The 24,012-nt window shown below is 38.2% G+C and overlaps 1 protein-coding gene and 1 long non-coding RNA gene across 2 annotated transcripts in view; one reads left to right on the top strand and one right to left on the bottom strand.

The window, feature by feature from the left end:
• Nucleotides 1-2,580: 2,580 nt before the first annotated feature.
• On the top strand, nt 2,581-22,011 carry LOC108526147 (uncharacterized). The gene is made up of 3 exons (XR_001884428.1): nt 2,581-2,785; nt 10,981-11,083; nt 21,844-22,011. It is a non-coding gene; the product is annotated as an uncharacterized LOC108526147 (long non-coding RNA).
• Nucleotides 8,982-24,012, bottom strand: part of ADGRA3 (adhesion G protein-coupled receptor A3) — a 134,187-nt gene continuing 119,156 nt past the window's right edge. The window contains 4 exon segments of the mRNA XM_017866795.1: nt 8,982-10,555; nt 10,696-10,791; nt 14,190-14,335; nt 23,044-23,167. Of these exon segments, the coding sequence (XP_017722284.1) occupies nt 9,313-10,555; nt 10,696-10,791; nt 14,190-14,335; nt 23,044-23,167 (1,609 nt within the window). The 3' untranslated portion in view covers nt 8,982-9,312.

Here is a 24,012-nt window from a genome sequence, read left to right as displayed (position 1 = left end):
GATATTTGCCTGAAATTTTCTTTTTTTGTTATGTCTCTGCCAGGTTTTGGTGTCAGGATGATGCTGGTCTCACAAAATACGTTAGGGAGGAGTTCTTCCTTTTCTATTGTTTGGAATAGTTTCAGAAGGAATAGTACCAGCTCCTCTTTGTACCTCTGGTGGAATTTGGCTGTGACTCTGTCTGGTCCTGGGCTTTTTATGGTTGGTAGGCTATTAATTACTGCCTCCATTTTAGAACTTGTTATTGGTCTATTCAGGGATTCGAATTCTTCCTGGTTCACTCTTGGGAGGGTTTATGTGTCTAGGAATTTATCCATTTCTTCTAGATTTTCTAGTTCATTTGTGTAGAAGAGTTTAGAATATTCTCTGATTGCAGTTTGTATTTCAGTGGAATCAGTGGTGATCTCCCCTTCATCATGTTTTACTGTGTCTATTTGATTCTTCTCTCTTTTCTTCATTATTAGTCTGGCTATTGGTCTATCTATTTTGTTAATCTTTTCAAAAAAGCAGCTCCTGAATTCACTGATTTTTGAAAGGTTTTTAGTATCTCTATCTCCTTCAGTTCTGCTCTGATCTTAGTTATTTCTTGTCTTCTGCTAGCTTTTGAATTTGTTTGCTCTTCCTCTCTAGTTTTTTTTCTTTTTCTTTTTTTTTTCTGAGACAGTGTCTCGCTCTGTCACCCAAGTTGGAGTGCAGTGGTGCGATCTCCACTCACTGCAAGCTCCACCTCCCAGGTTCATGCCATTCTCCTGCCTCAGCCTTCGGAGTAGCTGGGATTACAGGCACCCACTACCACGCCTGGCTAATTTTTTTTATTTTTAGTAGAGACGAGGTTTCACTGTGTTAGCCAGGATGGTCTTGATCTCCTGACCTCATAATCCACCCTCCTCAGTCTCCCAAAGTGCTGGGATTACAGGTGTGAGCCACTACGCTCGGACTTCTCTCGTTTTTTAAATTGTGATGTTAGGGTGTCGATTTTAGATCTTTCCTGCTTTCTCCTGTGGGCATTTAGTGCTATAAATTTCCTTCTAAACATTGCTTTAGCTGTGTCTCAGAGATTCTGGTACATTCTGTCTTTGTTCTCATTGGTTTCAAAGAACTGTATTTCTGCCTTAATTTCATTATTTACCCAGTAGTCATTCAGGAGCAGGTTGTTCAGTTTCCATGTAGTTGTGCAGTTTTGACTGAGTTTCTTAATCCTGAGTTCTAACTTGATTGTGTTGTTCTTAGGAACCTACAAAGAGACTTAGACTCCCACACAATAATAGTGGGAGATTTTAACACCTCACCCTCAATATTAGACAGATCAACGAAACAGAAAATTGACAAAGATATTCAGGACTCAGCTCTGGATTAAGCAGACCTAATAGACACTTACAGAACTCTCCACCCCAAATAAACAGAATATATATTCTTCTCACCACCGCATCACACTTATTCTAAAATTCACCACATAACTGGAAGTAAAATACTCCTCAGCAAATGCAAAAGAATGGAAATCATCACAATTTACCTACTTTATAGCCATTAGATTCTAGATAAGGTCTGGGGACATGTGGACTTAGCCACGTCCCCTAGCTATGCTGGAGCATCAGCTCTTATCTGCAGTTCTGCCTAGTGTGTCCTAGGCTAGGCACCACACCTAGTACACAATTAAAATTTCTTACTAACCAGGTTTTCACCAAAAGTAAAAGTCGCTAAAAGTTAACATTGTAACATGTAATTGAGACTATTGAAGAAAAGTTTTACATTCAAGGTGTGTAAAAAAAGTAAAATGTACTTTTGGTAAATATTATAAGAAGGCATGAGAATGTGGATTTTTTGCCTGAAGGGTTAAAGAATTGTTTTAAGTTAGAATAAAGCTAAAGGTTTGAACAGTTGTGGAAGGTTTGAAAAAATTGTGAGAGATTCTGTGTGCAAACATATTGGCTAAAATTAAAGGGGTATTATTCAGTTTTCCAAAATTAAACATTGGAATAAAAGCACCACAGGTTTTCCTTAGAGCACTAATCTGCTCTTTCACAAAAATAAAGGGTTATAAAAGTTTTATAAGAATCTTATGGTTAAACATTAAAATTGGGTAAATATGTCCATATGATTTTATTAAAACTTGGGTTTCCAATTAATAGTACATTAATGTAAAGGTAAAATTTGGCTTATTTGGTGTAAAAATCATATAGGAAGCATTATCAAATGTGAAAGTGTTTTGCTTTCTTTGGACTATATTTACATACATGTGTTATTGGTGTATGTTCCAAAGTTATGAGAAACTCCTATAATTCTAATATGATTTAGTGTGTTAATAAGTATAATTGTTCTGTAAAATTTTGTGTGCCACAGAAGTAACCAAATTTCCTTATCAATTGTGGCCTTAATAGTGGCTGTCCTAAAACTTCCACAATCGTTCAGACAATAGTTGTGTTTTAATCCTTTTTAGAAGGTGATTTATAATCAACTAAAGAACTCTAGCAGGTGTTCTTAAATGCAAGTTTATGATAACTTTGTAGATTGTGACATCAGAATAAAGGAAAAACTTTCGGAACTCTCACAGAGAGCTGAAATGTTCATAATTATCAAATAGAAGTTAACTACATGGATTAAACTGAAGAAGTGTAATCTTTTTAACTTTGCTTAAAATGCTGCTGATCCTTTGTTTTGCTTTTCAGAGTTAAGAATACTTTTGAGCTACTTACAGCTTTTAGCAATTGAGTAAAATATCCTCCTGTGAACAAAATTTGGAGCATATTTGTATCTCTCTGCCTGATTTCTCCAAAACTTGGAAACTGTGAGTATTCTTAATTTATGGCAATATAGTTATTCGCGTAAGTTCAATAAGAATCTGTTTTCTTTTGTAACAGGACACAATTGGAGAAATTGGTTATTTTACCAAAGCTTTGACTGGAATGGTATGTTTTCCTTTAAGGAATCAAACCTGACTTCTAGGGACAATAAAAACCCACTGGGGAACTGGACTCATACCTTGCCTATACAGTTCCTGTATAGGGTTTCTGAACTATGGTAATTAAAGAACGTCACTTTCTCATAGGCCCAGGAGCCCAAAGTTATCTTGGGACCTCAAAAAGAAAGGAATCCATCCAACTTATAAGTATTTGAGGGTATAAACTCATGGAGGGGCTCGGCTTTAAAAAAGTCTTATCTGAGATTCCTTATGAAAAGAGTTCCTTTAAAGCCAATTAAAAGCCTATGTGAAAATAACTCTTCTTGCTGTACTTTATACAAATAAAGTATAAATCTTTATAAAGATTATAAAGGCCAATTATAATAAAGCAAATCAGTCTTACCATAATTTGTCTTAGTAAAAATAGGAAACTGGAGAGAGAAATATTATGTTTCAAGAACTATGGTATGCTTGTTATTAAATTCTAGTCTCATTTGTTGTTTTTAAGTTTGTCCTCTGCAATTTAGGCTAACGCTGCTTATTCCTGTGAACCGACCAGTGATCTCTGACTGCTGCTCAGAAGAAACAAGAGGGATGGGTAATATAAAAATCTGGATCAGCATTCTAATTCTGGGCACATTACAATCAACTAACAACCCCATACCAGCTTAGTTCCAACAGTTGCCCAGTTCATAAAAAACCTTCTAATTTAGTTTACTTGGAATAACTTTATTTATTTTGCTTTACTTTTATGGAATATATTGCTGTTATACTCTTTGTGTAGGAATACAGGACAAGCTTACTGAGTGTTTTCTTAAACTGAACACTTATTAATCTTCCAGATATCACCTCTTGTCGAAACTCAAGAGTCACAAATGGCCCTCGCCATACTGATGCTTTCTGATTGAGCTCCTGTCTACCTTGAACACAAGAGACCCTAATAGTTAGGCAGGAATATCATCGCTCCTATTCAGCCTGAAGAAGTTACAGAATATGGATCTTCGTCCCTCTGCAACCTTTAGGATTAAAGGTTCTCTTATAAAGGAGAGGGTAGAAATGTCAGAGGCATGCAAACCAGAGCAACTCCAACTTAAACAGGAGCTGGGTTGGAGCTGGGTAAAATGAGGCTGAAACCTACTGGGCTGCATTCCCAGATGGTTAAGGTATTCTAAGTCACAGGATAAGGTCAGAGGTCAGCACAAAATACAGCTCATAAAGACCTTGCTGATAAACAGTTTGCAGTAAAGGAGCCAGCCAAAACCCACTGAAACCAAAATGGCCAAAAGAGTGACTTCTGGTCATCCTCACTGCTACACTGCCACCAGCACCACAACAGTTTACAAATGTCATGGCAATGTCAGGAAGTTACCCTACATGGTCTAAAAGGGGGAGGCATGCAAAATCCACTCCTTGTTTAGCATACCATCAAAAAATAACCACAAAAATGTGCACCAGCAGCCTTCAGGGCTCCTCTATGGAGTAGCCAATTCTTTTATTGCTTTGCTTTCTTGATAAACTTCATTTCACTTTGCACTGTGGACTTGCCCTGGATTCTTTCTTGCACGAGATCCAAGATCCCTCTCTTGGGGTCTGGATCAGGACCCCTTTCCGGTAACACTGTGAACTCAAAATATCTGAGACAGGTGTCAATTTAGAAAGTGTATTTTGCCAAGGTTAAGGACGTGCCCATAATACAGCCTCAGGAGGTCCTAATGACATGTGCCCAAGGTGCTAGGGCTACAGTTTGGACTTTGACATTTTAGGGAGATATGAGACATCAATCAATATGTGTAAGATGTACATTTGGTCTGAAAATGTGGTACAACTCGGTCTGGAAAGCCAGGAGGGGGCTTCCAGGTCATAGGTAGATAAGAAACGAACTATTGCATTATTTTGAATTTCTGATTACCCTTTCACTGAATACACAATTTACAGGAATAACCACTAATGCTTTAGTCTGGCTTAGTGAAACAACAGGGCAAAGGAAGCAATCAGATGTGCATTTGTCTCACATGAGCAGAGGGATGACTTTGAGTTCTGTCTGTCCTTTGTCCACAAGGAATTTCCCTGTGGGCACATTGTGAGGGACGTATGTAGCTTTTTTATCTTCATAGCTATCTTATTTTAGGAATAGAATGGGAGGCACGTTTGCCCGATGCAGTTCCCAGCTTGACTTTTCCCTTTGGCTTTGTGATTTGCAGGTCCTGAGATTAATTTTCCTTTCACAGTACTTATAACCAAACCTAGCTTTGCAAGCAACCATGTCTTGCAAATATAGGTTCTGATTAGAACAACAGAAATTTATCCATAAAAGCAAATCTTCATTAGTCTTATATGCCGAAACAGGGTGAACACACTGATTACAAAATTGAAGATGTGATTTGTTGCATGCTTTGAAATGCATCTGAAGAGTCTTCTGAATACATTTTGAATTTTTTGAAAATACCTGATATAGGTCTTCATCAGTCTCTTCTTAAACCAGATGGCAGCAGCAAATAACAGATTAAATATACATACATACACACACTCTCTTTTCTCCTACCATTTTGTAAATATGATGCAATTAGGTCAGTATGTGTTTTAAGCAGTATGAAACAAGTTTGTTGAACAGAAACCTAGTGAGATTTTGGCCAGGAAGTAATTACAAGCATTCAACTTTATGAGAGAAGGCAGTGGTCCGTCTCCATCAATGACTCTACAAATGTGAGCTTCTTAATACTATGTAAGAAATAGTATAATACCTGTAAATTCACATTCAGTATCTACTTCTAAGCCTCTGGCATGCCCAGTGAAAGGACGCTGGAGAAAAGCTTTAACCAAATGCTGCCTGGGGCCTCACATAATACAAAGCTGGGTCGGGTCTACAAAAAAGGTGGAAAGACCACGTTTATCAGCCTACAACAACTAAGTTAATACACACTGTACATGTTTATCAATCAATGTCTCCCATAGTCCAGTTAAAACCACTGCTTAGGAGCTTCTAATGGCTAATAAAAGACATGGCTGTAAACTGATCTGAGTAGGTTAGAAGGGTTCAAGAGAGTGCATACCAAAAGTAAAACAAACAAACAAACAAAAAACCCAAAAAACAAAAAACAGAATTTTATTGGTTACAGTCTCACCTTTGTCTAAGACCTAGCAACATGTGGTCATATTTTTAGTACTGGCAGATTACAAACAATGAAAAATTTATCCTTAAGGAGTTTGCTTTTTTTTATACAAACAAATCTATTGAGTTTACTATTGCTTATATTTCAATATAAGCAATAATCCACGTGACAGTATTAATAAAATTGCTAACAAAAATACAACGAAATTAGCAAAAGTCATGAAATGACTCAAGTTTGGAAAACATCATTAAGTGATTATGAACAATCAAATCACCTCTCAGATAAAAGCACTGGAGTCAATATTAAAATAACTAAATGATTACTGGAATCCAAAAAGAAAAACAGAATTAAGATTTGTTTTAAATTTTAGATTGCTGTTGCATGCCTCACTTTCCTTGATGATTTAGTTAAATTCCTGCATCAGATGTTTTCAGTTAACGTTTTTACTTCCTAATTTTTTATGTTCTCAACCAACTTCAGTGTGGGCATTCTGAACTCAATGTTTGAAGCACGTAAGTCTGTTCTAACATTGTTGATTCTCTATAATGTGACCTATGTATAGACTCCAATCGGCATCTATACCTAAGTTGCCATCTGTATATATTACTAATATAAATATATTGAACATAGATATAGTTACATTGTTACATTTATCCAAACTATCCTGAAATTTAAAAATCAGTTGCCACCTATTAATGAGCTGAAATATTAACATACGTTTACATTAGTATATAAACCTAGTCACAAAAATACTGGTACACACATCTAATTGTTACCTAAAAAGCAAGTTAGTATATAACATTGTATATATAATCTGTAGATATGTTTACATTAAGAAAATAACTTTTGGCTGGGCTCAGTGGCTCATACCTCTAATCTCAACACTTTGGGAAGCAAGGGTGGGAGGATCACCTGAGGCCAGGGGTTTGAGACTAGTCAGGGCAACACAGCGAGACCCATCTCTACAAAAGAAAAGAAAATAGCCAGGCTGCTGGCTTGTTCCTGTAATTTTAGCTACTCAGGAGGCTGAAGTGGGAGGATCGCTTGACCCCAAGAGCTCGAGGTCACAGTGAACCATGATCCCCACTGCACTCCATCCTAGGCAACAGAGTGAGACCTCAACTCTTAAAAAAAAGTCATGAAATAAAAGAATCATAAATGTTTCCTTAAGTAGAATATAACCAACTATACCTTATTATGAAACTAAACACTCAAAACAACTAGGATAAGAATAAAGTCTGATACAATCATAGACAATAAACACTGTAAAAGCAATGAAATGTGTTGCCAAGCACGGTGGCCTCCGCATTGGCAAACATGGTTCTAGCCGTGGGCATGGTATAACCTGCCAGCATGTCCAGCAAGTCAGGAATTCTTTGGATCTTGTCAAATTTCTTAAATTAGGAAAATGATCATGCTGTGATCTCTAAGAAAACTGAAACATTTAACAGTTTACAACTCTATGAAAAATAGAAAATCTGTTAGAAATCCTAAATGACAAAGGTGGAGGGAATATATTACTCACTTCCTATATACAAATATCAAAACTCGAATTGAAATATTAAGGATGGGCCGGGCGCGGTGGCTCAAGCCTGTAATCCCAGCACTTTGGGAGGCCGAGACGGGAGAATCACAAGGTCAGGAGATCGAGACCATCCTGGCGAACACGGTGAAACCCCGTCTCTACTAAAAAAATACAAAAAAAAAAAAAAAAAAAAAAAAAAAAAAAAAAAAAGAAATATTAAGGATGAGTAAGGGATCGTTCATCACTCCCCACGCTATGAGTAACAAAATCCCTTTGAACATTTTTAGTGGAATCTTCATCATCTTCCAAGTATTTGATTTCTTTTCCAGTCCTTCCCCACCCCCAGCACCTCTTCTGTTACCTAAAATAAGGCATGTTCAAATGAATAAATGTTTTCTGAATGGGCAACATCTTCCAGGAAGGAAAATTCCTCACTTCCTTTGCAGAGGTAGGAAAAAGAAGAAGAAAGTTATCTCCCTAGGTACAGCTGACCAGCAGGTCAAACAGGTTAAACATTGAGCAAATAAAAAAATGGTGATAAATAAGAATTATTCACTCCATTTCTTATTAGCTTATCTTTGTCATTTCCAAGCACCATCTGGTACATAATATATCAATTTACCAGGAGACCACAAACCAGGAAGTATTTCCAAATCTATCCACTGGTTACTTTATTTCCCCCTCCAGAAAAGAACGTCTCTAAAACTCAAACCTAAAAGGCTTAAATAGAACTATCGGTTTTATTATTGTCAAGCAAAATAATATTTCTAATGCAGTAACCCAGTGAAAAGTGAACATTTACACTAGAATGGGTAATCTCATGATGGCTCAGAGAATCGTTCTCTGTACATAAGCAGTTAATCTCTCAGAATTTAAAGTTTATTAAGCTTAAACGGCTTGACTCTTTTTAGCATTTCTTGAATATGTATTTTTGAATCCGATCTGATTCAAACCTCTAGACTTCCGCTGAAAAGAGATCAAAGCTGTGTCAATTTTGCAGACATTGTCTTGCATACGAGCGAACTAAGAATCCCAGTGAGACTCAGGACTGGAGATGGGTTAGGCTGTAGTGTAGCGAAGACCAGTGAGTGAGAACTTTTGCAGCACAGCTGTTTTTAGAATTTTGGAATGGGATTTAATCAATACTTCAGCATGAATCTAAGGAACTTTATCTGTTTAAGTACAAAATAAAAGTCAACGTAAGAGCCAATATTGAAGAATGTGAACCTTAAATGGTAGCTCTTCATTTGCATTCAATAATAACTTCTGTGCAGGAATCACCCCAGCAACCCAAAAATCACTTTGATTTACGTGCCAAAATCAATACACTTAACCATGCAATATATATACAACTGACTTCTGTGTAACTCCAATTAAACTACCCCAAACCGCTAATTTCATTAAAGTAGAACTAAATGCTTGTATTGTAAAATATAAAAATAACAGATTGACACAATAACAAACACCTATTTATTATATTAAATACAAGCCTGAAATGTTAAGTACAAAGTACAGATTCCAAGAAATTACATTTCAGATCCCAAAATGTCCTGTTGGTGCTTTGACAACGAAAACAATGTTTTAGAAAGATTTTATTTCAGATCCTAAAACATAGCAACAATTTGGGGATAAATATAAGTAAAATCCAAAACTTCAAAGTTTATTCCAAATTCTTTTGAATCCCTATGGTGGCTGTAAACAGTTTTTAAATGTTCATAGCTTGAAGGAATGTGAATATCACAGTTTCTAGGAATTTCTGCCTAGGAAGCCCAGCAACGTTACACAGTAGTTTCGTGTTTCCACAATCCAGTCCTAACATTGCCAGTGCTATCGGTACCGAGCAAGGATCCCTCCTGCCCAGTGCTTTTAATTGGTCCATTCTGAATGGCCAAGTTGAGGCCATAAGATTTCTGCTGATTTTCAAGTTCAACCACAGCTGGCTTCCTTAATGCATCTTTTTTACTACTGGTTGAAACTGGCTTTTCGAAATTTCTGCTGCTTTTGGGAAGTGTGCTACAAGCATCACTGCTGTCTTGCTGGGGTGGGTTGTACTGTCTCTCTCTGTAGGCTAAATAAGCTCTTCGGCTCCTTGAATGTCCTTCGTTACTGCCCAGCCGGCTTTTAGGTAAGCCGTTCTGCACGCTTCCTTCCACGCTCGTTGGGACATCGTAGGCATATTCTCTCAGGACTGTGAGTCGGCTTGCCCGGTGTCCTTTACTTCTGTTTTTATGGTGGCGGCTTGAGTGCACATTTGTTCGAAATTGAACTTCTAAAGGAGCCACGTGCATTTTAATATCGTTGTCCATCGAATGTTCTGTCAGACTATTATCAAGTTGAGGGGTGGAGTTCAAAGGTAAAGAATTGGCATGGCACTGAGCTGCAGCCGCCTGTAAGTTTGTTAACTTGCAGCCCTGGGAGGAATTTTTGAAGCTTGAAGCACTTTTGTTTGTGCATGAAGACTCCGCACTGCTATTGGCGCACTTGGGCGCCTCTCCATTTGTCCCGCTGGAGTTGGGGGGCTGGACGTTGACTTGCACTGAATACGAGCTCCGTCCTGGGCAGCAAGTCATGATCCACGCAAGTCTAACGTCCTCCCTATTAACACAATGGTGGACCATGAAGAACGCACTGAAGCTTAAACATGTGGCTCCAAAAACGAAGCTAAAAACCAAGTCCAAAGGGTAATACAAAGAAACAGCCAAAGCCCCAAACATCCACAATGCAACATATAAGAGCAAAGTAAGGCTGGCCCCCAAAAGCTGAGAATGAAAAGTGTGTTCATTTTCCAAAGCTGATGTAGAAATCAGAGACAAAGACATTGAATCCTGATGATTTATTTCTCCATTTTCATTGGCTGCCAATCTCTGTTGCTCCTCCGTGGGCTCCTTAAGCTCATATTTGCGCTCAGGGTGTCTTTTCAACTGAATAAATATGCTCAGAAAGTACATGCAGTTTACAAAAGTGATGAAGCTGGCTGGCCCGTAGAAGGCTCCCAAGGAGGGTTCCCACGCCATCCAGCAACTGGAAAAGAATATGGTAAACCAGATCGATGCTACAAGTTTCAACACATTATTTAAGAAACTGCAATCACCTCTAATGCCTAGAAACTACTTAAAAGAGAAACAACTGGGTCAAATACACAGAGAACATAAAATACTCACTAGGGTGCATTTGGCCGACTGCCATAATTCTTAATGTTCGCTGCTGCGGTTATGCCGCAGACAATGATAGGGATACCACCGCCAATCAGGTAAAATCTGGAAGGAGGAACCACAGGAAAAACCACTCATCACTCCGCTTTTTAACATGTTATCTATCATAACATCTCAGTACTTCAAAAGTCATTCCCTGAAGATTAGCTATTATTTTTATTCCAATAATAAGCTGAGAGTTTCGTTCGGGAGGCTGATTTATTAGCAGTAATGTGTTTTTGTTTTGTTTTTTAGATTTCTTGTTTTAAAGCACAGGTCTAGTGAGTTTCCGAGTAGAGGAACGCTGATCAGCCTCTGCCATCTTGTGGCCAAGCAAAGTAACACTCTGCACCTGCAGGTAGGGTTTCAGTTTTTTTTTTTTTTTTTTTTTTTTTTTTTTTTTTTTTTTTTGTGCGGGGAGGGGGGAACTGGCTTCTTTTAGATTCAGCTAGTGAACTGAAAAGTGCCATAGTTCATACAAAAAATGTAATGACATATTACTGATTAATGTTCAGCTCAGCCTGCATGTCCCAGGACTGCCCACTGCTGTGTATCTCATCCCCAGTCCACTGAGATTGAGGTAAGGAGGGTATCTGGATCCCAGCAGCTTCACAGAGTGCAGAGGCCCTACCTGACCCCTTTTCCACAGAGTAGCAGGGGACAGCAAGGGAAATGATGGTGCAATAAAAGCTGATTGAAACAGAGCAGTGACTGGTCCTACAAAGAAAACTTTTGTGGTCATCTCTGAGCTCCTTGATCTCTCTGAAAAAGAAATTTCCGTCCAGGATGGATACTCCTGGGTGAGTCAATCTTAATTTTGCATTTGCTCCGTCCTGAGACATAGCCCCAAATCTTGCATCGGGTGGATAAAGACAGTATCTGTGGTGGATAAAGGCAGTATCTGTGATACATTTGTCCATATATTGTTCCTTCGTTGTACCTAGTTACTAAAATCCTTTAACATGATGTTAGTACTGCTGAAAAGAAAACTAATTACCCTATAAAACTGTAACTCTGCCTTCCATTCCACAGATTAGAGAGATGCCAATAATATGTGACCTTCCCCTTCTTCCTGCTATACTAATTCACATCTGCTTCTTACCTGAAAAGAAAGCATTATTTCCAAAATTAATCTTGGGCCCTACCATCCTCTCTGTGACTCTTCTTTCAACATCCCCAACCCCCCGGTCTTCTTGTTATCAAATAACCCTATTTTGCATCTTTAAAATCTTCTGTATTGCTTATTTCCAGCCTATATTATACATTTTTTTCAAGTTTCCAGCCTATATATATATAGGGCCTATATATATATAGCCTATATTTCCAGCCTATACACACACACACACATATTCAAGTTTCCCCACCTTCTAAAACTTTCCTTGAACTACCATTTCTTTTCTCTCTTCCTTCTGCAAACACTAGTAGCATGACTTCCTTGCCTTTATCACCTTATTGTTGGCTGTACCCACTCACCACCATGGTGCTAAAAATGTCCTCTGTGGGGTCAGATGAGTCTCACGGGCAAACCCCGCGTCCCACCCTCCAGGCGGCAGTGTTGCTCAGGCTTCCTTAAGCTAAAGGATATGGGGAAAGCAGGGTTAGAGGGCAGAGCTTGAGCAGTCTAATGCAAAGAGGATATTTGTGTGTCATTTGGGGACTGCAGAGAGTTTGAAGCCCAAGCTGTCTTTTCCTTAACTCTGTATCTTTGTTCTCAGAACCTTACAGGAAGGAACAGCTCCTTAAGGTTCCCAAGTTTCAGATTCCCAAGTTTCTGAGCCAAACACCATCATCTCTCATTTCTCTTAATAGAAGTGAGGGAGGTGTCAAATCTCATCCTACAATTTAATTCTGGGGCCACCGAGCACCCCTGCTGCTCCTTGTCAAACACAGACCCACTCTCCCCCAAATCTTCCATGGTCTCGGGTGTTCTCTTTCTGCAGCCAAAAATTTGGTAATTTTTTTCCACAACCCATCTATTAAACACTAATATGGTCCAAGTATCAATCTTTTCTTAACTAACTTCCGCCTGGGAGATCCTATTCATTATCATGGCTTCGATGATAATGAATAACATAAGGAAATGTCTCCTGCTCCTCTTAGACAATCTCTAGCTTGTCCTCTCTGCTGAGCCATGGACTTCTAAAAACGTAAACATTCCACGAGAAAGTATTGATGAGCCTACCACCCCGTTTCCCCTCTCCACGTCTCCCCCACCCACCTGCCCTTTCTGCTTTTCCCATCTTATTTCTCAGTTGATGGAAACACCCTCTGTCAAGGCATGCTAGCCAGCTAGAATCGACAATTCACAGTCTTCTTCAAATTTCTCTCCCTCACACATCTCTTAAATCCAGCTGGACATCAGTTCTAGAGAAACTGCTTCAAGCCTCTCAAACTTGGGTCCTCCTCTCTGTTCTCCATGACACTGTTCTGGTCTTCATAGGGGCTACCCTAATAACCTCAGCAGAATTCCTTATTCTTGGGGATTCTGATTAGTCCTCCATACTAGAGCGATAGCTAACTTCTAAAATGACACTGTGTCAGGCCACTCCCTTAGTTAAAAATCTTCAGTGGCTGCCCACATTTTAAATAGGACCCACAGAGGACTCAAAGCCAGCTTTCATCCTGAATTCCTGCTACTTGACACCAAACACCTGAGGTTCCAGCCAAACTGCACTCAAGGTTTCCTCAGCTCACTCTTCACTTTTACACTTTGTCCTGATCACAGTAAGGTTCATGCCAGTGGCCCAGCATTTCCTAATAACCCCCCACCCCCAAAATTAATGGCTTCTTGCTTTACATTTTCAAATAACTTATCTCCACTATGCTTCTCACACAGCACAGTCAGTGCTCATGCCTGTCTCCTCCTGCAGACTATAAACTCCCAAAGGGCAAGAGGGGCTTCTCTAAATCCCTGACCCAGGGCCAGTGACATATCAGACATTCAACAGGCTTGGTCATCACTGATAGATTTTACTCATCCAGCATGATAATTCATTTACCATTTTTCATATTACAATGGATAGGAAAGACATATTACAAGTCTTTTTGTCTTTTGCACAGAATAATTAAATTGATACATACTTGAGATGATGACCTCAAGGAAATAAAAACAGCTTACAGTTTCATAGGGCCTATGACATGGTCAATCCCATCGTAAGTGCTTTGCCCATTTATTCATTTATTCCTCACAACTCGAGGATGGGAGAATCAGCCCCACTTCTGAGATGATCTTGGAAGGCTCAGAGGGTAAAGAAGTTGACTGAGGACTCACCGCTAGAAGGATGCCTAAGCCATTTTCAAAACCAAAGTCATTTTCAAAACCAGGCAGGTCCTGCGTACAAGTCCGTTCTTTTACTTCCCAAAATTCACTCAGCAATTTTGTTATAATTTATGATTATGCTTCAATGAAAGCAGACAAAACACTTAATTAACCCTTAAGATAATACAACTAAGATAGAAGATACCTGAGCATTGGTCTTGGTGGGGGTGGTGGTTCATCAGGATCCTGGCATCTTTTAGCTTTTTTAGTGACTTGTTTGTAGATATTTCGAGCCGTCACTCCTACCCATAGTACTGTGGCAAGGGTGGAATAGTGAAGAATTATCCCAACCTACAAGAAAGATCAAAGAATGCATAAACTAAGAAAAAAAATGTTCCTACTACGGCTTATCTCAAAATTGGTAAGTAACTTTCAGAAGTCTGATTCGAAAGCAGCAGGAAGGCCTATCTTAATAATCAACTCTGTTGCCTGCTAAGGCAACACCGCGTTCTAACAGACGCATGACAGGGAATCACGTTCCTCAAATACACAAACTGACAACTGGCTCTAGGAAGCCCACAAGCTACCGTTTATACCCAAGATGACCCTTAATATAGGACGGAACTGGTTCCTGGACATTAAACCAAAGGTGTGTTTTTCATAGATGTGACATTACATATTAGTGTTCATTTTCTTTCTTTTTTTTTTTTTGAGACAGAGCCTCGCTCTGTCACCCAGGCTAGAGTGCTGCAGTGTGATCTCGGCTCATTGCAACCTCTGCCTCCTGGGTTCAAGCGATTCTCCTGCCTCAGACTCTTGAGTAGCTGGGACTACAGGTACGTGCCATCACGCCTGGCTAATTTTTGTATTTTTAGTAGAGACAGGGTTTCACTATGTTGGCCAGGCTGGTCTCCAATTCCTGACCTTAGGTGATCCATCCACCTCAGCCTCCTAAAGTGCTGGGATTATAGGCGTGAGCCACCACGCCCGGCATAGAGTTCATTTTCTAACATTCTTTTTAAGGAGGAATATATAGAGGGCACAGGTAACTACAGGGCGAAAGCCACAGCACACACAGAGTAAGTTCCAGAGTAAGAGACCTGAGATATAATTCAGAGCTTTTATACATTGTAGCAGTCACAAAGCAATATAATAATATATTGATGGTTAAGAGGGCGAACTCAGAAATGAAATTTCCCTTGATTTTTAAACTGGTATTCACCTCTTACCTGCTGGGTGACCTCAGCAAAGTCACATAAGACCTTTAGGTCACGTAAGACCTAAAGTGTTGGCTTCCTCACTTGAGAACCAAGAATAATACAAAAGTACTGTGAGGTTAAGTAAAATTGTCCACATTAAGCATTTAGCAATCTCCTATACGTGACAAGCAATTAGCAGAAATAACTATATTACTTATTAAGAATGTGATTTTGAGGAAATAACGCAAGCTCTCTGAAATTAACTTTCCTCAATTTAATAGTGGAAAATTATTAATCACCACCTCTGGGGGTTTCGTAGGAACTGAATGGATACAACACCTGGGATATAATAGGTGCTCAGTAAGTATAGGATAACTGCAATACATGCAAATGATATACACTGAAGTTTCTGTTTATCACATGACCTGTGTATGAAGCAATTGTAGTTGAGGATGAAATTCTAGATGAAGATGTGAGGAAATGAAAGAGGCTTAAATTTTAGTTTAAGTAAATGTCATATGTCACTGGAGTATCAAGGACATAATCCAGCTTTCTTAACCAGTAACTTGCTCTCCTTTTTTAATCATTGCTTTTTTATATAATTACAGGTAAGGCCAGGCGCGGTGGCTCATGCCTGTAATCCCAGCACTTTGGGAGGCTGAGGCGGGTGGATCATGAGGTCAGGGGATCGAGACCATCCTGGCTAACACGGTGAAACACTGTCTCTACTAAAAATACAAAAAATTAGCCGAGCATGGTGGCGGGCGCCTGTAGTCCCAGCTACTGGGGAGGCTGAGGCAGGAGAATGGCGTGAACTCGGAAGGTGGAGCTTGCAGTGAGCCGAGATTGCGCCACTGCACTCCAGTCTGGGCAACACCGCGAGACTGTCTCAAAAAAAAAAAAAAAAAAAAATTATTACAGGTAAAATTCCATTAATGAAATTCCAAGAAAAAATTTGTCATTCTAAAGGGATGCCTCTTCAACCTCAAGAAAATCAAAGGTCAATTATAAAAGCATGGACCACTGTCCTGAGTTTATTTTAATGAGAACAAATCTGCAGCAAAAACTTGGTGACCTGAAAGCCCAAATCTTATTTTGCAGGGGAAAGCCAGGGTGGTTCCTCTCCAGGTAAACCTTGCAATGGCTCTGAGGTGCTGGGAGAGGGGATCACTTTTGGCCCAACTACAAACGTCAGAAATGATCTTCTTAAAGAGAAAAGTGGCTTCGTGGTTCCCATTAGTTTTGCTGACTGCACTGTGAAAGCAAAATTTACAGACAGAAGTGGAACAGAGAGCATAAAATAACCCTTTGAGCTGTCTAAAGTCATACCAAATATTTTAAGTAAAAATAGAATTAAATGAATTTGATGCACAGAAACCAATAAATTCAAAACAAATCAGATATTGATTCAAAATGGTCAACTCTACTATTGCTGGGGGTGTCTCTGACACAAAGGTCAAAAAGAATGAGACAAGGCTTTAAAATACAAAAGGTTAAAAGTAACTTCAACATAGGAGGTGTCAAAGAATTTTCTATAGGGAACAAAACCCATCTTTAGTCACTGAAGTGTTTTCTACGGCATTTCTAAATTTCCAGAGGAGGTTTACTTTTAAAGATACTGAAGCCTGATTATTACTCGTGGAATTTTAGGGGTATGATGACATCTATTAACACAGTCGTGAAAGCAAATCACTGAATATTCTACAAGATTCGAAAAAAAGAGTGTTAAAATCTAGTACGAAAGATTTTCCTATCTTTTGGAACGTAGTATTTCCTATTGTATTCTCCATCTGACACTTCATCTACATGAAATATAACCTTGTTACCACATTTTCTTCCAAATAAATCAGAGATGCACATGGCAATTCTGTAAATTGTCTAGGAGTAATCTAATTCATAGGGCATGTAAATAATTAGTTAAATCCAGTAGATTATTATTAAAGAAAGCCACCTTACCTCAGGACACTAATTTCCAAAGTTGTAAAATGGGTATAAAATAATTATCCTAAAAAGTTCCACTCTGTATGTTTGTTATCTAACTATAAACTCTCACAAACTAGCATTCATTTAGCCACAAATAAGACTACAACCATGCAACATGCATAGCAGCTGTGCAAAAAAAAAAAAAACTTTATGATGAATACAAGCATACAGACAATGAATACATAAACAATTAAAATTTTAACAGCTTCCATTAATAAGTGCCTGCTATGTATCCAAAAACGTATTATTGCATGTGATTTCACTTCATCCTTTTATCATCACCATTAGGTCAGTGTTAACCTTAAGATACAAAAACAGAGACTAAGACTGAGAGAAGTCATCCACCAGAGATTACACGGTCAGTAACATGGCTGTGATTCAAACTGAAGTTAGATGGTTCCAAAGCCCTTGCCTTTTCTACTCTCCTACACTGCCCACTACTAAGTACTAAAGCACAGTGATAGGGGCTGAGAGGCACTCAGAATCAAACCGACTAGCATTTGAATCATGCCTCTGCCACCCAATGGTCCTAGTGACTTGGGGAAAGTTATTTCAGTTGCCTATGATTCAGTTTATATAGTTATAAAATACACAAAGAAAAACTACCTCCTAGGGTTAATATGAAAGTTAAGACATAACACATGCATAGTAGTTGACAAGTAGAATGGTCTTAATATTCACTGACTAGATTTTTCCAAGTACATCTCTTGTGCCACTGCAGCAATCCTCTAAATAACAGATCTCAAGGGCACCTAACAAGGGCGGCTGGCACGATATTTAATAAATTCAATCATGGATTGGTGGAGCAACAAGGTATCTTAGATAAGATCCAGCTGAATCCTTTTTTGGCATAGCTAAGAAAACCAAGGACCAAAAAATTAATGACCAATTATTTGGCAGTGTATCATGAACCAGAACACAGATCCCTTCCAGACTTGAGTTGATGCTCCTTGACTTCGGCACTCAACTTCTTAGTTCTCGAACTTCAGCACCTTTAGCAAAAGGTCGTAGAAAGCACCTAAGGTCTTACCTGAAATGAATTTAGGAACCACAGTGAGAGAAGTACCTGGTGGGTAGCACCTTTAATAACCTCAATCACTGTGTGGGAAGAAACTACATTACAACCCATTCATGCTGTTCATAAAATACGTGAGCTCACAAAGACAGATAATAAAGACAAAACTACATGGATTATGTACAAATACAAACTGCACATAAAAACATGTACACGTGAGGGCTCAGTTTTTGAGAGGGAAGAACCTTAACAAACATTGAACTAGCCTGACCCATTTTATAGAAGAAACATTAAGCCCCTACTAGGTTAAGAGACTATTAACATAAGCTGTTCTGGCAGACACAAAATTAGAACCTAGCTACTAGGATCTGGAATCCTAGGCTAGTGCATTTTGCATTCTACCACTGTGCTCTCAGCTGGTGATTACCTGAATTGAGTATTACAATTGAGTGAAGCAAGGAACGTCTGCGTCAGAAACATAAGAATGATGCTATGTCTTTCATCGAAGGGAAACACATTATAAACACAGAAGAGAACGACAGTGAAACGTCTAGATTCGCCTTTCCCTTTTCTTTTGTAAACGTTTAATGGCATTTGTTCTTGAAGCCTTAAAACTCACTGCAATTCCTTTTCCATTTAGAAACAATAGAAAATTCCACTCAGGACAATGAAAGGCAGTCATCTTTACAACGGCCTCTTTCCATTCATTTCCTTAGTGAAATAAATTTATGTGTCTGCTTCATGAAATCAATGAACACTTAGATACAATGAAGACCTTTATCTCCAATGTGTGCTGAGTACTCTTTTAATAGAGTCAAAATGGCTCCAGGTTTGAATGCGTTCTAATGTGCAGAGGCTTCTTTTTGTTCATTCACTCAGTAAACATCTGCTCAGCACCTACTATGGGTCAGGCCTTGTGCTGGTCCCTGGATAAGAACCAGTGAATCAACTACTATACTTCTTACACTTGTAGAGCTTGGAGTCCAGGGAGAGCTTAAAGGTCAGAGATAGTAAATAGGAAATCATAAAGTTTCATAGGCAGCATGGAATTTTAGTAAGGACCTGATACGGTTTAGTTGTGTCCCCACCCAAATCTTGAAGTGTAGCTCCCATAATTCTCATCTGTCGTGGGAGGGACTGGGTAGGAGGTAACTGAATCACGAGGGTGGGTCTTTCCCGAGCTGTTCTTGTGATAGTGAATAAATTTCACAAGATCTGATGGTTTCATAAAGGGGAGTTCCCCTGCACATGCTCTCTCTTGCCTGCTGCCACGAAAGACATGACTTTGCTCTTCCTTTGCCTGCCACCATGATTGTGAGGTCTCCTCAGCCATGTGGAACTGTGGGTCAATTAAACCTCTTTCCTTTATCAATTACCCAGTCTCAGATATGTTTCTTATTAGCAGCGTGAAAATAGAATAATACAGGTACAGGGACAGAATCTCTGAAACAGTAACGATAAAGTGAGACCTGCAAGGTAACTGGGAGTCAGCCACATGACTGAGAACACAGAGTAGCTATCTTCTAAACATGGATGGAGTTGATCTGAGACCCATCATCTGACTTCTTGTAGGCAGTTTGTTTACAGATGTGTAGTAATAGCCTCAAACAAAAATATATCACACAGATGAGAGGTAATTTCATCAATAACACTAACATAATAGTGGTAACAGGTAACATTTATTGAACAGTTAGTATATGCCTGGTACTCTTGAGATGCATGAGTCATTTAATCCTCTCAACGATTCTTACATACCCACATTTCAAACTGGATCACAGGTATACAATATTGGATTAATCATAAGCCACAGTATCATGACACAGTCTAATGGGTGGGCCCAGCACAACCTGTCTTTATTTAATTAGTTATTATTAACAGTATAAGTACCTAAGAATCTACCAGCAAGACACAAGGTAGGACCTTGTCAATAACCTGTATCTAATCATATGACCCCCTCATCAATGGTAACTATCCCCCTATTATATCCTCTGCATCATCACCCTACATCCTCTGTTCATCACTCCCTTGCTTTCTCTTTTATAGTTTTATTGCACCTATTTTTTGTTAAAAGTAAGCTGTTTATTTTAGTGATTTTTACCTTTATTTAAAAAAAAAAAAACCACATGGTGAATGTTAATTTATAGGACTTACTTTTCACCTTTTCACTTAAAACTAATTTGTGCTACTCTGCATTGCTATAATTCATTGCTTCTGACTCTTGTATAATACCATAGGGTTTGTTTGTTCACTCTCTCTGTGTTGGATATTTGGGTTGCTTCCAGGTTTTTGATATTGTGTATAGTGCTGCAATGAATATTCATATCCATGCTCATACTCATATGCATACAGGCAAGGTTACTCTCTGAGTACAGGAGTGGGCCTCCTGGGTTCCAGGGTACATGAACACATAATCATAGAAGGCAATGCCTCGCAGGGGATGTCCACTTACATTCCCACCAACTATGTAAAAGGATCCTGTGGGTCCACATGTTCATCAAGACTTGGCATTGTCAGGCTTAATTTTTGCTGATGGAAAAGGCATAAAATGACAATTAATCGTCTTCATTGACATCTCCATGACCCCCATACGCTGTTGAACATTTCTGCACACATGTGCTGAACCTGTGTGTTCGCTCTTCTACATCATGCTCGCCCATTCTCCTGCTACTTTTTCTTCTGATTTGTTGTGGTGTTCTCACTGACTATAGTTACTGATATATTTTTTACTCGAATGCTGTTAGTTGTATGGATTATAAATAGATTCCTCCAATTTGTAACTTATCTTTTCAGCTTTTTTAAGGACTCTTGATAAACAGAAGTTCTTATTTTTAGTCAAAATTACTTTTTTTCTAGTGAATTCCTTTCACTGTCTTATTGGCCTTCCTTACCTTAAGGTCTCCAACTTTTTTAAAGGATTTTAAGATGTTGGCTTGGATATGTAAGTCTTTAAACCACCTGGAGTTGACTTTTTTTAATGTGGCATGAGGTACAGACCCAGTTTAATCTTTTTCCAAATGGATTTTCTCCAGCTCCATTTACTGAATGGTGATCTCTCTTCCCCAGCTGACAAGGCACGTCCCTTCTGCTGTATGTCAAAGTTCCTGTGGGTCTGCCTCTGGACTCTATTCTATCCCATTGGCCAGTTTATCTCTGCCTACCGCTAATACCACACTGGTTTCATTTCCATAGCCTCATAAACCCTGATGACTAGAAGACAGTCTTCCGGCTCTGCTCCTCTTTTTCATTAGTGTCTTGTCTTTCTTTGGCCATTTATTTTCACATAAATTTAAAAATCATCTTATTAAGTTTCATAAAAAATTCTACAGATTAATCTTAAAAGGAATTGCCATATCGCTGATATTAAGTCTTCCTATCCTTTGACCTATTATATCTTTCCATTTATTTAGGTCTTCTTTCATACATATTTTAATTTTACCCATAAATCTTGAACATCTTTCATTATTTCTAGGTACTTGATAGTCTTTGACACTATGTAAATGCTACCTTCTCATTATGTTTTCTCATAGTTGTATTTCTGCATACTAGCAATCGCTCTTTGCTAAACTTTCCTATTAATTCTAATAATTTGTGTAAATTACTTTAGTTTTTTAACATAAATAATCACACCATCCAACAACTTGATTATCATTCCTAATTTATAGGTGAGAAAACTGAGACACAGAAGGATTACACATTAAAATCAACATCTCAAAGAGATACCTGCCCTCTTGTGTTCCCTGAAGCATTAATCACAGTAGCCAAGAGACAGAAACAACTTGTATGTCCATCAACAACAAACATAAAAAAAAGTGGTCTCTGCATACAATGGAATATTATTCAGCCATAAAAAAGAGGAAAATCATATTCACCAGCATAGATGAACCTTGAAACAGTATGCTAAATGAAATAAGTAAGTCAAAGAAAGACAAATACTGCATGATTCCACTTATATGAGGTATCTGATGTAGTCAAACTCACAGAAGAGAATGGTGCTTGCCATAAGATTGGGGGAGAAGAAAAAAGGGGTTGTTGTTCAATGCATACCGAGTTTCAATCATACACGATGACTGTGCTTACAAGTGACAATACTGTACTGTGCAGTAATAATTTGTTTACAGAGATCACATGTTATGTATTTTTTTAATTACACTTTTAAAAGAAAAAAAAAGGTTAAACAGATCGTCCATAGAAACACAGCCGATAAATGGTAAACTGAAATCCAAATCCAGGCAGCCTGAACTTTCAATTACTACGTTATACTTCTTGCTATCATGCATGTGAAAAACAATATACAAACACAGAAATAAAATTTTACATATTTTCTATTCATAGATTGAAGAATTTCCATTTTTATATTTATGCTGCAAGAAAACTGTTCATTAAGGCTACATATGTAATAACTTATTGGAAACTAAGAGTAAGATATTTTTTAATTCTTCATATTTACCTAACCTAGGGTCATTTTATATCTTTATGATTAACTCTTTTCTAATTGTTATGTTTTGTCAACACATAAAATCATTTTAAAGTTCTGCTATCAGAAAATGTCACTTCTCTTTCAGCTAAAGTCAGAATTTCATAAATTTTAAAAATAAATAATAGGCATTGTAATAACAGCCATAACGTGTAACACTAAATTCCCAATGATAAAGGGATGAGCTGTTTAAATTATATATTCAGTTGCAAAATGGTAATTTAAAACAGGGAAGTATACTGGCAAATTGTTTAAGTGATAGACATTAAATTTAACTTTAATCAGCTAACGAAAAAGTGTTAAAGAATGATTTTTTCTTTTTATAGTTAATGAAATTATTTTCTAATACCAGTAATTTTTTCCATTTCGGTTTTTCACTCTGACTTACTGCTTGGCAGACGCTGGCATTCCTGGTCTGGGTTATTCCTCCCACAAAGACCACACAGGTTAGGAAAATATGAAAGCACAAGTTCACAAGCATGTGCCAGCTCTTGAGGCTGATTCTAATCAAACTGTTTAAAAAAGAGAGAAAATATTAATATTCAGGCTAGTACATATGAAGGAGGAAACTATGATGTTCATCTTAAGTTAATTCCAACTTCATCAAAGGCAAAAGTTAAATATTTGATATTTAAACATTTTATTTTACAAACATATACTACCAGACACACACACACATACATACACGCACAGATCTGAGAAATCATTTAACCTGATCTAGTTTCTTAACATTTAACTTCATGCACTTAAACACAAAAAGCCATTTATAGAACCACTGCACCCACTAAATGCTAAAGAAATTCTCCACAATAAGAAACGCATGGGCTTTTGTTACTATGATGTCTTAAGATGACTGGATTACCTGCTTGGCTACCTAGAGATTTCTGCAACATGCCAACGGGTCTTTTTTTGACCCACTGGCACAGCTCTAAATACTCAATGCATTTCCTCCTGGACTTTCATAATAAAATGCTGAAGTCTTTCTTTTTTATATATATCAAAATCTCCTTGTGTTTCTTAACTAAATGTCAAGAGATGCCATATACTTCTAGCTTAAACAGGAAAATATATACTAGCAAAACGTTTTGTAAGGTGAATGTCTGCTTAGCAAATCCTTTTAGTTCATTATTTCCTACCACAAAATAAAAGTTTCTATAGCTCTGCCTCCAATTAACAAAAAACATATCCCATGCTTAAATGCCACAAGCTTTCTTAAAAATGCCATCTATAAAAGGCCGGGCGCGGTGGCTCAAGCCTGTAATCCCAGCACTTTGGGAGGCCGAGACGGGCAGATCACGAGGTCAGGAGATCGAGACCATCCTGGCTAACACGGTGAAACCCCGTCTCTACTAAAAAA

Source organism: Rhinopithecus bieti, unplaced genomic scaffold (assembly GCF_001698545.2).
Source record: "Rhinopithecus bieti isolate Rb0 unplaced genomic scaffold, ASM169854v2 scaffold_1599, whole genome shotgun sequence".
In the NCBI taxonomy this organism is placed as follows: Eukaryota; Metazoa; Chordata; class Mammalia; order Primates; family Cercopithecidae; genus Rhinopithecus; species Rhinopithecus bieti.
This window is presented reverse-complemented; position numbering and strand designations above follow the sequence as displayed.